The 13237-nt window shown below is 64.8% G+C and overlaps 2 protein-coding genes across 7 annotated transcripts; both read left to right on the forward strand.

The window, feature by feature from the left end:
* The first annotated feature begins 763 nt into the window (after positions 1-763).
* Positions 764-10001, forward strand: CARD9 (caspase recruitment domain family member 9). Of its 5 annotated transcripts, none has more exons than XR_010322890.1 (13): positions 764-888; positions 2230-2437; positions 3012-3149; positions 3591-3895; positions 3975-4154; positions 4317-4460; positions 4798-4923; positions 6415-6606; positions 7060-7101; positions 7419-7475; positions 8657-8733; positions 9305-9381; positions 9551-9588. XR_010322890.1 is itself a non-coding variant. In XM_064290676.1 (13 exons), exons 2-13 carry the CDS (start codon positions 2254-2256, stop codon positions 9648-9650), a joined length of 1614 nt encoding a protein of 537 aa, XP_064146746.1. In that variant the 5' UTR covers positions 764-888; positions 2230-2253; the 3' UTR covers positions 9651-9730. The 5 variants fall into 5 exon arrangements, 3 of the variants coding, with proteins under 3 accessions (XP_064146746.1, XP_064146747.1, XP_064146748.1); XM_064290676.1 differs by having other exon boundaries at positions 7419-7467; positions 9551-9730; XM_064290678.1 differs by lacking the exon at positions 764-888 and adding an exon at positions 899-1994 and having other exon boundaries at positions 7419-7467; positions 9551-10001.
* Positions 10002-10386: 385 nt separating this feature from the next.
* DNLZ (DNL-type zinc finger) lies at positions 10387-12404 on the forward strand. Of its 2 annotated transcripts, XR_010322892.1 has the most exons (4): positions 10387-10624; positions 10893-11032; positions 11352-11545; positions 12121-12251. XR_010322892.1 is itself a non-coding variant. In XM_064290687.1 (3 exons), the coding sequence occupies exons 1-3, from the start codon at positions 10391-10393 to the stop codon at positions 12287-12289; spliced, it is 543 nt and encodes a 180-aa protein (XP_064146757.1). In that variant the 5' UTR covers positions 10387-10390; the 3' UTR covers positions 12290-12404. The 2 variants fall into 2 exon arrangements, 1 of the variants encoding a protein (XP_064146757.1); XM_064290687.1 differs by lacking the exon at positions 11352-11545 and having other exon boundaries at positions 12121-12404.
* The last annotated feature ends 833 nt before the right edge of the window (positions 12405-13237 follow it).

Genomic DNA, 13237 nt, shown 5'->3' on the forward strand with positions numbered 1-13237 from the left:
AGCTACAGGAGGGGTGTTCGCTGCTCAGGCAGGTAGGGTCGGGAGACTCCTGCTCCTGGTTTCAGCCCTTCCTGCAGCTGCCGGGCCCACCCCTTCTCAGTAGCTGTTGCAGCGCCTGGCCTAAGGCAACTCGGTCACCTGGACGTGCTGGGTGAGGTGCTGGCCTCTGGGGTTCCCTGTGTCCCAGCTGGGGACACGGCTCCTCCTGGAAGTGGCACAGTCCATCCTGCTGCCAGCAGCCCTTCTGAAACTTATTTGTGGGGCCATGGTGATGGCCTCCGTGTCCCGGGAGCTTGCGTCGCTGTCGCCATGTGTGGGTGGGGAAAGGGAATTGCTGAGGATGCCGGGTGATGAGATGGCCATAGAGTGTCAGGGTTGACACTCTTGGAGGGTATGTGAGCTCCCACAGGGGCTGTGGAGCCCTCTTTAGACCCCACGATGTAGGCCTTGTCCCTGGCAGAGTCCTCCCCCACCCACACCCTGGCCCTCGGCCCTCAGCTCTGTGTTGCTGGTCCTGGAGAAGGCCAGTAAAGGTGTCAGATACAGAGCATCTATGTCCTGGCTAGAGCAGCTGGACGGTGGCTTGGCATCGCCCACCCCCCGGGAGGGCCTTTGCTCTCACTTCTACCCACCAGGAGCCGCTGCCCAGGAGGCCCCATGGTAGGGAAGACTCCAGTATTTTCCACGCGGCTTTCCTCTGAGAACAGCACTCGCACTTCCCCACTGGGTGAATTGGGGCGGGCCATGTCTCCCTGCAGGGAGAGCAGCACCCACCAGGAAGTGCCGGGGCCTCGGCTCCACCCTCCCTGGGCACCAGGCTGCGGCAGCATCCCACACGTCAGAGCCTCAGCCGGCTGGCGGGCAGCACTCAGCACACAGAGGACCCAGGTGGGCACCCGCATCCTTCCCCAGAGGTGCTGGGAAGACACCCTGGAGCTTGTTGTTGGGTGGTCGGGGCAGCAACAGCCAAGCAGATCCCCCTGGGCGCTGAGGTTCCCTGAAAATCGGTTGGGCAGGCCAGCACCCTGCTCTCTGCCCTCACCCCCATGGCACTTGGTGAGGGCCTGGGTATTTCAACCCATGAGCCAAAGAATGAGGGAGCTAGAGAGGCCAGGAGCACTCTCGGGGGCGAGACCCTGCTGCTGGAGCTAGAGCCAGTGGTCTTAGCCAGCCGTCTTCTTCCCCTGGGCCTCGCGGGGCAGTGCGGAGACCCAGAAAGTCTGCACAGACTAAGCCTGCAGCGACCCCACCCTGGGAGCTGATCCAGACAGGTCTAGAGTCTGGGGGCTGAGACCTCTGCTAGAGACCCTGTCAAGGTCCGGAGGCCTGGTCCCCACACCTGGGGGCTCTGTCTGAGGCCAGGGGCCCTGTCCCCATACCCCGGGGGCTCTGAGGCTAGGTGCTCTGTCTCTGCACCCGGGGATTCTGAGGCCAGGGGCATGGTCCCCACACCTGGGGGAGACATGACCACAGGCTGCTCTGGGAGACCAGCCCAGTCTTGGAGGCTCCGCCTGTGCAGGTGGAGGGACCACAGTGGGAACAGCCCTGCCCTGCCTCCCTGGGCCCTTGACAAGTGGCCAGGAGCCAGGTCACCTGAGAGGGGAGCCCGACAATGGTGGTTCCTGGGGCCCAGGACCCAGAGAAGGCGGCAAAGCCGCATTCCAGGCCACCCGTGGGTTCACCCACAGCCCCTCCCTTCGTGCTGGTGCCAGGCAGACACCTGGTGGGGCCCCTTCCTGCCTTGAAGTAGGAGCATGGGGCAGCTGCTGGAGGGCTGGGAGCCCACCCTATTGCATCACTACCCCACTAGCCACAGGAGGGGGCATGGGGGCTGGGGCCAGAGCTGGCGTGACACAGCCTGTCGTCACTCTAGGAAATGAGGAAGTCTGCATGGCCAGGGTTCTATGGGGCTGCGAAGGCGGGAGGGCCACATTCCAACCTGTACCCGACTTCCCGCCAGCCCAGGCACTGCTGGCTAAGGACTGCTGAGTGAGGTTTGTCCAGCCAGGGCAGCATCCAGGGCCAGCAGCTCCTCCTCTCTGCGAGGGGGGCCTCCGCAGGCACAGCACGCGATACTGGGGTGTCTACCTATCCCGGCGTCTCTGTAGGGTGACTGGGGGGAATCTTGGGGGTGGGTGCCCTGAGAGACTGCAGCCCTGCCTACCTGATGGCCAGAGAGGGGATGCGGGGTGAGGCTGAAGTCCACCATCTGTCTGCCCACCACCACAGGCCACTGGCGTGTCCTCTCCCGCCATGTCGGACTATGAGAACGAGGATGAGTGCTGGAGCGCCCTGGAGGGTTTTCGGGTGAAGCTCATCTCAGTCATCGACCCCTCCCGCATCACCCCGTACCTGCGCCAGTGCAAAGTCCTCAACCCTGACGACGAGGAGCAGGTGCTCAGCGACCCCAGCCTGGTCATCCGCAAGCGCAAAGTGGGTCAGTGCCACGCCGGGCCCAGCCCTGGGGGCCCATCTGCCTGCCTGCCTCTGCGCCTGAGGCCCCCACGCCCCCGACCCTGTCCTGTTGGCGCGTGCTGCTGACACAGGCAGGTCGCCACCCCAAGGGGTGGGCGCAGCCTTCCCCCAGCCCAGGGCCTCTGGGACCACAGGGATGAAGGGCAGGCAGTGTCATGGCAGCCTGGAGCTCAACCATGGGTCCCTGGGGAGACACCCCACCCTGCCCCCTGCCAGCCCCTCTGGGTGACCCCCCCCACCCCTGCCAACCCCTCTGAGCACCGCCGCCCCGACCACACTGGCGCCTCTGGGGGGACTCCCCACCCCAGCCCCTCTGGGCGCCTCCGCCCTGCCCCCCACCGGCCCCTCTGGGGCACCCCACCCCGCCCCCCACCACCCCCTCTGGGGGACCCAGCTCTGTCCCCCACGAACCCATCTGGATACCCCACCCCAACCCTTCTGGGCACTGCTGCCCTGCCCCCCACCGGCCCCTCTGGGGGCACCTCCCTAGCCCCTCTGAGCACCTCTGCCCCATCCCAGCTGCCCCCTGGTTACAGGCGTCCTCCTGGACATCCTGCAGCGGACGGGCCACAGGGGCTACGTGGCCTTCCTGGAGAGCCTGGAGCTCTACTACCCACAGCTGTACAAGAAGGTCACTGGCAAGGAGCCGGCCCGCGTCTTCTCCATGATCATAGGTGGGGCTCGGGGCTGCCTGGGTGGGGGCGGGGCCAGGCAGGCCTCCCAAACTCTAAATTGGGGGTGAAGGAAGCTCTGTATGAATAGTGTGGAGTGGACCTGCCTGCCAGTGTCAGGGGCAGTCTTGGTCCCCACCCCCGCACTCCCTGTGTCTCCCAATGCTGGTCATGGAGGGCAGAGGCTGGACGAAGGGGTGGGTCCGTCAGGGCCTCTTGTGTCTGACTCGCTGGGTGAACCCTGACTGTCCAGGGCCAGCTTTCTGGCCTCCAGACTGGGGCGGGGGCGTGGGGAGGCAGGCCAGGGGGCGGAAGATGACCGTGGAACCTGGAGCCCATTGGCGGGAGGAGGAGAAGCACCCCCGGGCCCTGCTCTCGCTCACGGGGCCGATGAGCAGCGGCCCGGGGCCCAGCATCGCCCTCACCTGCCTGCTGTGGCCGCAGACGCCTCGGGGGAGTCGGGCCTGACGCAGCTGCTGATGAGCGAGGTGCTAAAGCTGCAGAAGAAGGTGCAGGAGCTGACGGCGCTGCTGACCTCCAAGGACGACTTCGCCGAGGAGCTGCGGGTCAAGGACAGCCTGCTTCGCAAGCACCAGGAGCGCGTGCAGCGGCTGAAGGAGGAGTGCGAAGCCCTCGGGCGTGAGCTCAAGCGCTGCAAGGAGGAGAACCACGACCTGGCCCTGCGGCTGGCACGTCAGAGTGAGGAGAAGGGCGCGGCCCTCATGCGCAACCGTGACCTGCAGCTGGAGGTGGATGCCGCGGGGGGCCAGGTGGGGTGTCCGGGCTGGGGCTGGCCTCTGGGCAGTGGTTGACGGCGGGCGCCCGCAGGTGGACCGGCTCAAGCACAGTCTCATGAAGGCAGAAGACGACTGCACGGTGGAACGCAAGCACACGCTGAAGCTGCGGCACGCCATGGAGCAGCGGCCCAGCCAGGAGCTGCTGTGGGAGCTGCAGCAGGAGAAGGCCCTGCTGCAGGCCCGAGTGCAGGGGCTGGAGGCCTCCGCCCAGGTGTGGTGCCATGGGGGGACTGCGGGGGCTGGGGGAGGGCGAAGGGCGCTGTGCAGGCAGGGCCGGCCTTGGGGGCCAAGAGCAGAGGGGGCACTGCCCGAGCAGGACAGGCCCCAGGCCCCAGGCCGGGCACCACCATGACATCCTCCGTCACCCACACAGGACAGGAGGCGGGACAGGAGCGGCACCTACATCCAGGTGCTGGAGGAGGACTGGAGGCAGGCCCTGCGTGACCACCAGGAGCAGGCCAGCATCATCTTCTCCCTGCGCAAGGACCTGCGCCAGGCCGAGGCCCAGCGGGCCAGGGTGCGCAGCGGGGCGGAGACGGATCTGCTGGGTGGGGGAGTGAGGCTGGGGGACCAGGGTGTCCAGAAGGTAGGGGAGGCACTTGGCTAGATGCCCCGCTTCCTGTCTTACCGGAGGCACAGGCCGCGGCCCTCTTGCCCCACTCCCCCAGAATGGCCAAGGCCCAGGTCTAGGCTCACGGTGCCCAAGAAGACCCGCAGCCTCGGCCAGCATCTCCGTGACAGCCCAGCAGCCCTGCCCACGCAGCCTCCCTCCCCCAGCCGACCCCCTCCCGCACCCCAAGTACACCCGGGGCTGGTATGTGGGCAGAGGCTGGGCTGAGCTCTGTGCCCCGCAGTGCGTGGAGGAGAAGGAGATGTTCGAGCTACAGTGCCTGGCCCTGCGCAAGGACTCCAAGATGTACAAGGACCGCATCGAGGCTGTCCTGCAGCAGATGGAGGAGGTGGCCATTGAGAGGGATCAGGTAGGCACTTCGCCCTGCCAGGGCTGCATGAGCACTGTCCTGCCAGCACGGGCCAGGGCACAGGGCCGGAGTGTTCTCCAGGCTCAGAGGACGGCGGTCCAAGTGCTTCTAGAGACACAGTGATGCAGCATGAGTGTCCCAGGGCGGCCGTGACAAAAGGCCACACCTGGGGGCTTACAACAGTGGACGTTTATCCTTGCAACTCTGAGGCCCAGGTCTGAATTCAGGGTGTGGGCAGGGCTGTGCTTCCAGCTCCTGGCGTTCCTTGGCTTGTGGCAGCATCGCTCAGTCTCCGCCTCTGTCTCCACAAGGCCTTCTCCCTTGGTACCCCTGTCTCTGTGCATCTCCTCTCTCATAAGGATTGCCCTACTCATCGGATTAGGACCCGCCCCCCTACCCCGTGTGACCACATGTTAACTGATAACATCTGCAGAGACCTTGTGTCCAAACAAGTTCATGTTCACAGAACTTCAATCTGTAACACACGCTGCTCAGTGCGAAAATGTAAATAACAAAGAGTGCAAGAAAAGGTAACAGCCCTTCCCATATCACCCAGTCTGCCTGCTCCCAGGAAACGCCTGTCTACGCTCTGGCTGTACCCCCAGGCTTCCTTCGACATACACATCGTTCTGTCTGCCTTGTTTTTGTGGATAGTTTTTTAACTTAAGAAGTCCTGGACGTGTTGACTGCCTGTGTTCTCATGAACTTGGGCCGGCATCCTGCATCCTGGGGTGTGGCGGAGGCATGCTTCGGTCTCCCAAACACCGGTCACGGTCACGGACGTTGTTTCTCATTCTTTCCAATGACCGCTGCTGCTTCAACAAAATTCTGGAGGTTAATTTGACAACTTGTACCAACCAAATCCATTGCTGTAGAGTTGATTCCGACTCAAGAGTCTTAAAATCTAGATTATTTTTAAGGCAGCAATACCAGTTCTAGAAACCTTTCTTGTGGCAACAGCCAGTAATGCAGAGAAAGCCAGATGTGGCTGTTTGGCACAAGATTTGGGGGATAGCGAAAATGGGGGCCACCTCAGTGTCCCAACAGGGGTGGGGTGGTAGAGTGCACTGTGCTCATTTTTGAGGAATGCTGCACAGATGTTAACAACCGCGGCCAGGACGTAAAACCACACAACATTCACACGCACGTAGGGGCTGGGGGCATAACCTGTGCTGAAGCCCAGTGCTGCCTGGGATGGAGGAGCTGGGAGAAGGCGTGGAGGGCCAGCAGGATTGCCCCGAGGGAGGCTGGGATGTGGAGAGCTAGTCTCCTCCTCCACGCTTCCCACCGGGAGCCCCGCTGCTTTGCGCACCTAATACTGACCCAAGAGGAAGCGCGTCCCCACGGGGCCCCCTGCTCTGGGTCTTCTTGCTGCTGGAAGTTTTGTGGGGACTTTCCTAGAAGCTGGTTGAGGCCGTGCGGCGCAGCGAATGGCCTGGTTGGCTGGACGGCTCTGTGCTCTGGTCCACCTGGCCTGTCCCTGTCCCGCAGGCCGTGGTGACTCGAGAGGAGCTGCACACGCAGCAGGCACGGTGCCTGCAGGAGAAGGACAGGCTGCGGAAGCGTATCCGCGAGCTGGGCGAGAAGGCAGATGAGCTCCAGCTGCAGCTGTTCCAGCGTGAGGGCCAGCTGCTGGCCGCGGAGGGCCGCCTAAAACGACAGCAGCTGGAGACACTTGTCCTGGTGGGCCTGGGGCTGGCCTCGGGGGCTGGGGGCACAGTAATTGGGCCACAGGTGGAACCCAGGTGGTGTGACCCGGAGAACCCAGGGCCAGGAAGGAGCCAGACTGACCCGAGCCTGGCCTGGCCATTGCTCCACAAGGCCTGGCATTCTCCTCTGTGGGGTTGGGTCACCCTGATTGAGGCCCCTTCTGACAGTGGGCTGAGGGGTATGGACATAGCTTTCAGGGCCTGTGCATGAAGTGGGGCCCCGGACAGTGGCTATGACCAAGGTGACAACCACCCGATGGACCCCACAGGCTGCTCTGGGTGTGTCAGGGGAGGAGGGCCTTTTGGGCAGGAGCAGGGTGTGGAGAGGAGCCCAGGGTGGGCATGGGCTGGCCAGGGGTCCTTGTGCTTTCTGGGGTTGGGGGCACCATGGCCCAGTCCTGCCAACCCAGCCCGCCTGTGCCCGCAGAGCTCCGACCTGGAGGACAGCTCTCCTAGGAGCTCCTGGGAGGTGAGTGGGCCGCCAGGTGGGTGCCGGGCTGGGCCCCCTGAGGCTCACAGCTGGCAGCCTCCCACCGGACCGCTGGGCCAGGCCCGGCACCCCGCCTGCTCTAGGAACTGGCGAGGTGTCCTGTGGGTAGCTGCTCCTCCTTCCCACACTGGCCGGGTCGGCAGAGGAGCATGCAGCCCCCAAGGAGCTGCTTGCTCAGGAGCAGGGGCAGGGGCAGGCGTGCACAGGGCTGCGAGGCACAAGTCCCAGGAAATAGCTGGGCAGTGGGACACAGGACATGGGGAGAGGGTGACCAGTGACCCCTCTGTCTTCGGCAGCTCTCACTGCCCCAGGGCCTAGAGGAGGACGCCCAGCTCTCTGACAAAGGTGAGGAGGTGAGCATAGGTGCCTGCCACATGTAGGGGAGGGCTGAGCCTCAGGCCTGGTCTCGGGGTCTTGGGGTTGAGGCCCCTCATTGCCCTGAAGCGTGGTCTTGGGAGCTGGTGCCCTTCCCTGATGCCCAAGCACAGCTGGAGACACAGCCCTCACCAGGCGCAGTGGGTTCTCCAACCCTCACCTCACAGATGGGGAAACCAGGGCCAGGAGGAGGCAATCTGCTTGAGGGCACCAGCTAGCTCCCAAGAGCCCACCGCAAACCTGGGCCCAGCTGGCATGCTGGTGGTCAGCGGATCAGGCGCCTGTCATCAGTGTGCGGAGTCTTCACTGTGGGGGTTCCTTTGGGCTCAGGGCTCAAAGTTCACAGACAAGCACCCTCAATGGCCCCCCTGTGGGAGGCCGGGTGGGAGATAAGGACCCCAAGAGGGAGGAGGCCTGCAGTCAACCAGCGGTGTTGGGGGCCGGGTGCGGGGGCCTGAGGATGGAGGTCATGGTGCAGGATCCACGCTCATCCCAGTGGTCAGGACTAGGGCACAGGGTGAAGCAGTGACCATGTACCTATGACCAGGGTGATGGCTGGGGTGGTGACAGGGGTTGGCAGAGGACTTGCTCAGCAGGAGGAGCTGACAGGTGGGGGTCCCGGGGTATCCAGGAAGACCCCTGTGCTTTGCTGGGGCCCCAGGGGAGGGGGGAAGTAGTGCTGCCCGGGAGCTTTTGTGGGAAGTCAGACAGACTTCCTCAGAGTCAGGCCTAACCCCCACTCCTAAGGCGGGAAGGGGAAGAACCGGCAGCAAAATGGAGAAGTGGGGGGTCGGCCAGCCGTCTGCTGTTACACAAAAGATGTGGACTTAAGATTGTAGAGTCCCACATGGGGCAGGGGTGGGAGTGACCCAGGAGGAGATGGGCACAAGTGGGCAAACCTCGGGCAGGTCAGTAGGAGGAGCAGCCCCTGCCCTGGCCTGAGGGCCACTCTGGGAGCAAGGAGTGGGCCTTGGTTTCCTTGTCGGTAAAATGGGCATTCCTCATTGGCTCCATCACTGATGCAAGGGTGAGGGTCCCAGGAGATCTTGTGAGACTGGCCCCAGAACGTGCTGCAGAATCCAGGGTGAGGCGATGGAGGGCCCGTGTGGCCCAGAGTCCCAGCCGTGGGCAGGGCTGACAGGCATGACTCTGCTTCCAGGTGGCCCGGCTGAGGGGCAGAGCCTGGAGCAACCCTTGGTGGCTCTACAGAAGGAGCAGCTTTCACTGACCCCCAACGTAAGGCTGCCCAAGGTTCCTGCTACCCACAGTCCCGGCCAGGGCTCAGGTCTCCCTCCCAGGCATAGGGGTCCCTCTGCTTCTGTGGGGGCCCTCCGTCCACATCACTGTGATCATGGGAGGTCAGTTCCTCAGCCTGTCCCCAGTGACCCCTGAACAGCTCAGGGTGGGGGTGACCAGAGTCTCTGCCAATGGCCTTGGAGGGTGGAGTGGTTGACGTGAGTGAGCCCTTCCCACGGGACAAAGCCACAGGCCAAGGGGTGGGCATGGAGGTGGGTGGCCCCAGCTAGGGGCTGGCTGCCTGGGGCCTCCGCAGGGAGTGCGGTGCTAACCCGAGTGGGCAGCCAGCTCACTGTCCACCTCACTGAGTCCTGCATATGGGTTCCTTTTTATCCCTGGAGGAGACTGGCCTGCCAGTGCTGTGCCCTAACTCAGCCCGACTGGGCCTCCTGGCCCCTCTGCCCACTGCCGACTTACTCACAGGTGCCGGGCACTCAGGGCCAGCTGGGAGCTCATCTCCTGTTGAGCTGAGGGTGCGGGACCCCCAGAGTCTGAGCTCCTCCTTCTGTAGGGCACAGGACTGAGTGGCGGGGAGCCCCCTGAGAAGGAGCGTCGGCGGCTCAAGGAGAGCTTCGAGAACTACCGCAGGTGCGAAGGCCTTGGGTGGGGGCAGTGGGCAGGGGTGAGGCAGCAGGCGCAGGTGCGAAGGCCTTGTGTGGGGGCAGTGGGCAGGGGTGAGGCAGCAGGCGGGTCACCATGCCTCTGCAGCAGGGACAAGCTCCACCTGCAGACACCTGCAACCTGTGCCTCCCCACAGGAAGCGGGCCCTCCGCAAGATGCAGAACGGCCTGCGGCAGGGGGAGGTGGACTGGGAGAACACCACCGGCAGCGACAACACGGACACGGAGGGCTCCTAGCCCGCCAGGCCGCGGGCGCCCACGCGGCAGGTGACGCCGTCAGGTGGCCGCCCCAGCGCGCGGCCTTCACCGGGCGGCCCGGCCAGCCCCGTCCCGGGAGGAGGAGCCCGAGGCGGCCGGCGGCGGTGCGCGGCGTGGACAGCTGGCCCCGCAGGCTTCCCCGGAGCTGACGACGACCCGAGAGCCGGGAGACCGCCGCTGTCGCTAGGGGTGCCTTCCCGTGTCGGTGCGCGCACACCTGTGTGGTTTTTAAAGTCTTGCTCTATGTTTGTTGTATAGCACGTGTTCGTTGTAAAAACTGAGCTAATAAAAGCGACTCGCGGATGTCCCGCCGCTCGGAGAAGCGTCTTCTCACGCCCCCCACGAGCACGTGCGCGGAGCCCCGCGCCCGGCCAGGCTGTACCCGCTCTGCCGGGAGCTCGTCGGGACTGACCGGCCCGAGCCGGGCGCGCCGTCCCCCCCGCGTCACCCCGGCCAGCTCCCCCAGCCCCGGACGCGCGGGGTGACCCCGGTCCCCAGGACGGGCACGTGCGAAGGCCACGCCCGCCCGCCAGGGGGCAGCAGAGGCGGCCGCCCTGCGCTCGGCAGCCGGAAGTCGCTGAGGGCCGCTTCCGCCCAGTGCCCGCTTCCGAGATGGCCGCGGGGCGGCCTCGGCGGGGCGGCACGGGGCGGGGCGAGGCGAGGGCAGCGGCGGCCTCGGCGGCGCGGCGCGGGGCGGGGCGAGGGCGGCGGCGGGCGGGATGCCGCGGGCAGCGCTGGGGCGTGCGCTGGTGCTGCTACGCCGCGCGCGGCCCCGGGACCCCGGCCTGAGGCAGCTGTGGGCGCGCGGGGCCCTCCCGGAGGCCGCGGGGAAGCGGCGGGCCTGGGTCTGGGCCTGGAGCTGGAGGAGCCTGAGCTCCGAGCCGGGGCCGGGGCCCGGGGCCGCGGTCGGGCGCGTGGAGGCGGCGCACTACCAGCTGGTCTACACCTGCAAGGTGGGGCGCGGCGGGGCGGGCCCGCACCTGGCGCTGGAGGGAGGGCCGACCGCGCAGAGGGGCGGGGCCTTCCGGGAGGGTGGGGCCAGTTCTCTGAAGGGGCGGGGCCTTCCCTGAGGGGGCGGGGCAGGAACTGTGGGGCGGGTGGGTCTACCCAGGGGGCGGGCCTTCCCGGGAAAGGGGCGTGACCTTCTCGGGAGGGGCGGGGCCAGCTCTCCGGCTAGGCAGGCCTGGGCGGGGCCTCACTCCGCCCCCTCCGCGTGGGCAGGTCTGCGGGACTCGGTCCTCCAAGCGCATCTCCAAGCTGGCCTACCACCAGGGCGTGGTCATTGTGACCTGCCCTGGCTGCCGGAACCACCACATCATAGCCGACAACCTGGGCTGGTTCTCGGACCTGGACGGGAACAGGTGAGGCTGTGGCGTGGGATGGGGCCTGGGAGGCTTGGGTCTGGAGCCCTACCCAGCAGGACGTCCCAGCCTCACTGGCCTCCGGGGGCGTTCCCCGCCTGTGGAGGTCCATCTGTCTGTCCACCTTTGCAGCCCAGCCCCCTGAGCGTGCTGGGGTTGTCTGATAAATACAGAACGGCAGTTAAGTTGAGTTCAGCAAACCCACAGATAAGACCTTAGTGGGAGTGCACCCCAAACTCGGGGCATGCTTTCATTTGCTAAATCCACCACCCGGGCCAGCCCTGTGGACCTGCCTGACGCCTGACGTCCCCTCTGGCAGGACCAGGACCTGCATCCGGGCAGTGGTGGCCTGCTCCTCCCTGTGTGCTGTTTTGCTGCAGTGACTTCTACAGCCAGTTTCTGCTGTCAGAGCTCCGTGAATGTCTGTGCACTCAGCTAAACGGGGCCTCTTCCCCAGGAGATTCACCTTCTCTCTCTCCCGACTCTGGGTGGTGACCATGGCAGCATTTCAGGGTACGCATGAGGCAGTGTGGACAAGGCCCAGGCCTCAAGCTTCACTCCACCTCTCTTCTGGAAGGGCAGAACCTGGGTAGCCAAGTGGTTCATGACTTCTGAGCTTTGGTGTCCCACCTGTCAGTGGGGCTTGTGGCAGCCGTCCAACAAGACCCAAATGTGGAGGCCTGCTTGGTGCCTGGCTCCATGTGGTGACTTCCTGGAGTGGAGCCCCCTGTTCTTTTCCTCTGTGGTGTGTCCCAGGGGTGGTTGAGATGAGTCCACTTTATTTTCTGACTCTCAAGGTGGCTGTTAATGACAAGATGCAGCCTAGGGGTGGTAAAAGGTGCTGGCTGATGGCTTCAGTGCCCCCATGGCCTGGAGGGAGCCGGCCCTGACGCCCTGGGGGGTGGTATAAGTGCTGGCCGGTGGCTTCATTGCCCACATGGTTTGGGGGAAGCAGGCCCTGACACCCTGGAGGGTGGTATAAAGTGCTGGCCAGTGACTTCAGTGCCTGCAAGGCCTGGGAGGGCCGGCCCTGACACATGCTGCAGATGGCTGAGGGTGCGGAGTAATGTCCTGCTCCTGTCTCTCAGGAACATTGAAGAAATCCTGGCGGCCCGAGGGGAGCCAGTGCGCCGGGTGGCCGGCAATGATGCCCTGGAAGTAGTCTTGGAGGCGGCGGCAGCCCCCCAGCCCACTGCTGCTCTGGAAGGTGGTGAGGACGAGGACCCCGCCCATCCTGGCAAGTCAGAGCCGAGCTGATTTTCCCTCCCTGTGCCAGGGACTTGCCAGCTCTGCCTTCAGAAAGATGCTTTGGCTCCGGAATCTCCATGCCAACAAGCCTGGTTTTCGTCAGTAAACAGACCTCATTCTCAGACTCCGGTGCCTGGGGCTCTTCTGTCCACATCTTTTTTCGGCAGTCTCCGTCTCTCCTGCACACTCGGGGCTGCCGGGGGGCTGTGTCTGCCACAGCCACACATCCAGTGCACCTCAGGCCACAAGGATGGAGAGAGGACACAGATGGGCACAGGGGTGGGGTGAGGCAGGCGTGCTGAACCTTGGGGTCAGCCTGCTGGGTTCTCGGGGAGGCCATGGGTGAGGGAAGGGCTGGTGAGCCCCCCCTCCTTCTAGTACCACCTGCCAGCCCAGAGCAAGGAGGGCCCACAGACTTGCCTCCCTTCCCTACTCCCACCCACCGATGACATGGTGGGGGCGACCTTGGCGCTGACCCTCAACCTCCTGTGGAACACCTGCATGACCCCCAGCACACCGCCGCGGCCAGGAGGACTGGCAGGGAGTGTGGGCGAGGGGCTCGGTTCCTCTCCAGGGGCGGCAGAGTACTTCCACGGCCCATAGGGGCGGGTGTCATTTGTCTTCACCGTGTTTGACGGCCTGCTCAAGATGTTCCTGTGTTTACGAAAGCGAGTTTATTCCCGGAGCGTTCTGGGCTGCGTGACCTTCAACACACACCGCAGCCACAGGGAAGAACGCTCAGCTTTGGGCGGCAGGAGGGGTGCAGCTGGTGTGCGGCGGGGGCACGAGGTGGTTATTACCCGGTGTCACTTGAGTGGTGGGAGGCTGGGGGTGTGCATTGTTCTTGCCGCCTTTGAGTCTCCTCTGACTCGATTACCCCTTGTCCTTCCCCTTGCAAACAACCCTCTATTATCCCCACCCGAGCTTCTGCTGTTTTGGGAGCTTGTCTCTGTGCCA

The sequence above is a fragment of the Loxodonta africana genome, chromosome 9, assembly GCF_030014295.1.
Source record: "Loxodonta africana isolate mLoxAfr1 chromosome 9, mLoxAfr1.hap2, whole genome shotgun sequence".
Taxonomy (NCBI): Eukaryota; Metazoa; Chordata; class Mammalia; order Proboscidea; family Elephantidae; genus Loxodonta; species Loxodonta africana.

Bases quoted from the DNA above. Each gene is read 5' to 3' on its own strand.
- DNLZ (XM_064290687.1), top strand. From the start codon at position 10,391: ATGCCGCGGGCAGCGCTGGGGCGTGCGCTGGTGCTGCTACGCCGCGCG. The intron at 10,625-10,892 runs GTGGGGCGCGGC...CCGCGTGGGCAG, and splicing joins AGCTGGTCTACACCTGCAAG to GTCTGCGGGACTCGGTCCTC. The intron at 11,033-12,120 runs GTGAGGCTGTGG...CCTGTCTCTCAG, and splicing joins TCGGACCTGGACGGGAACAG to GAACATTGAAGAAATCCTGG.
- CARD9 (XM_064290676.1), top strand. From the start codon at position 2,254: ATGTCGGACTATGAGAACGAGGATGAGTGCTGGAGCGCCCTGGAGGGT. The intron at 3,150-3,590 runs GTGGGGCTCGGG...CTGTGGCCGCAG, and splicing joins CGTCTTCTCCATGATCATAG to ACGCCTCGGGGGAGTCGGGC. The intron at 4,924-6,414 runs GTAGGCACTTCG...CCTGTCCCGCAG, and splicing joins TGGCCATTGAGAGGGATCAG to GCCGTGGTGACTCGAGAGGA.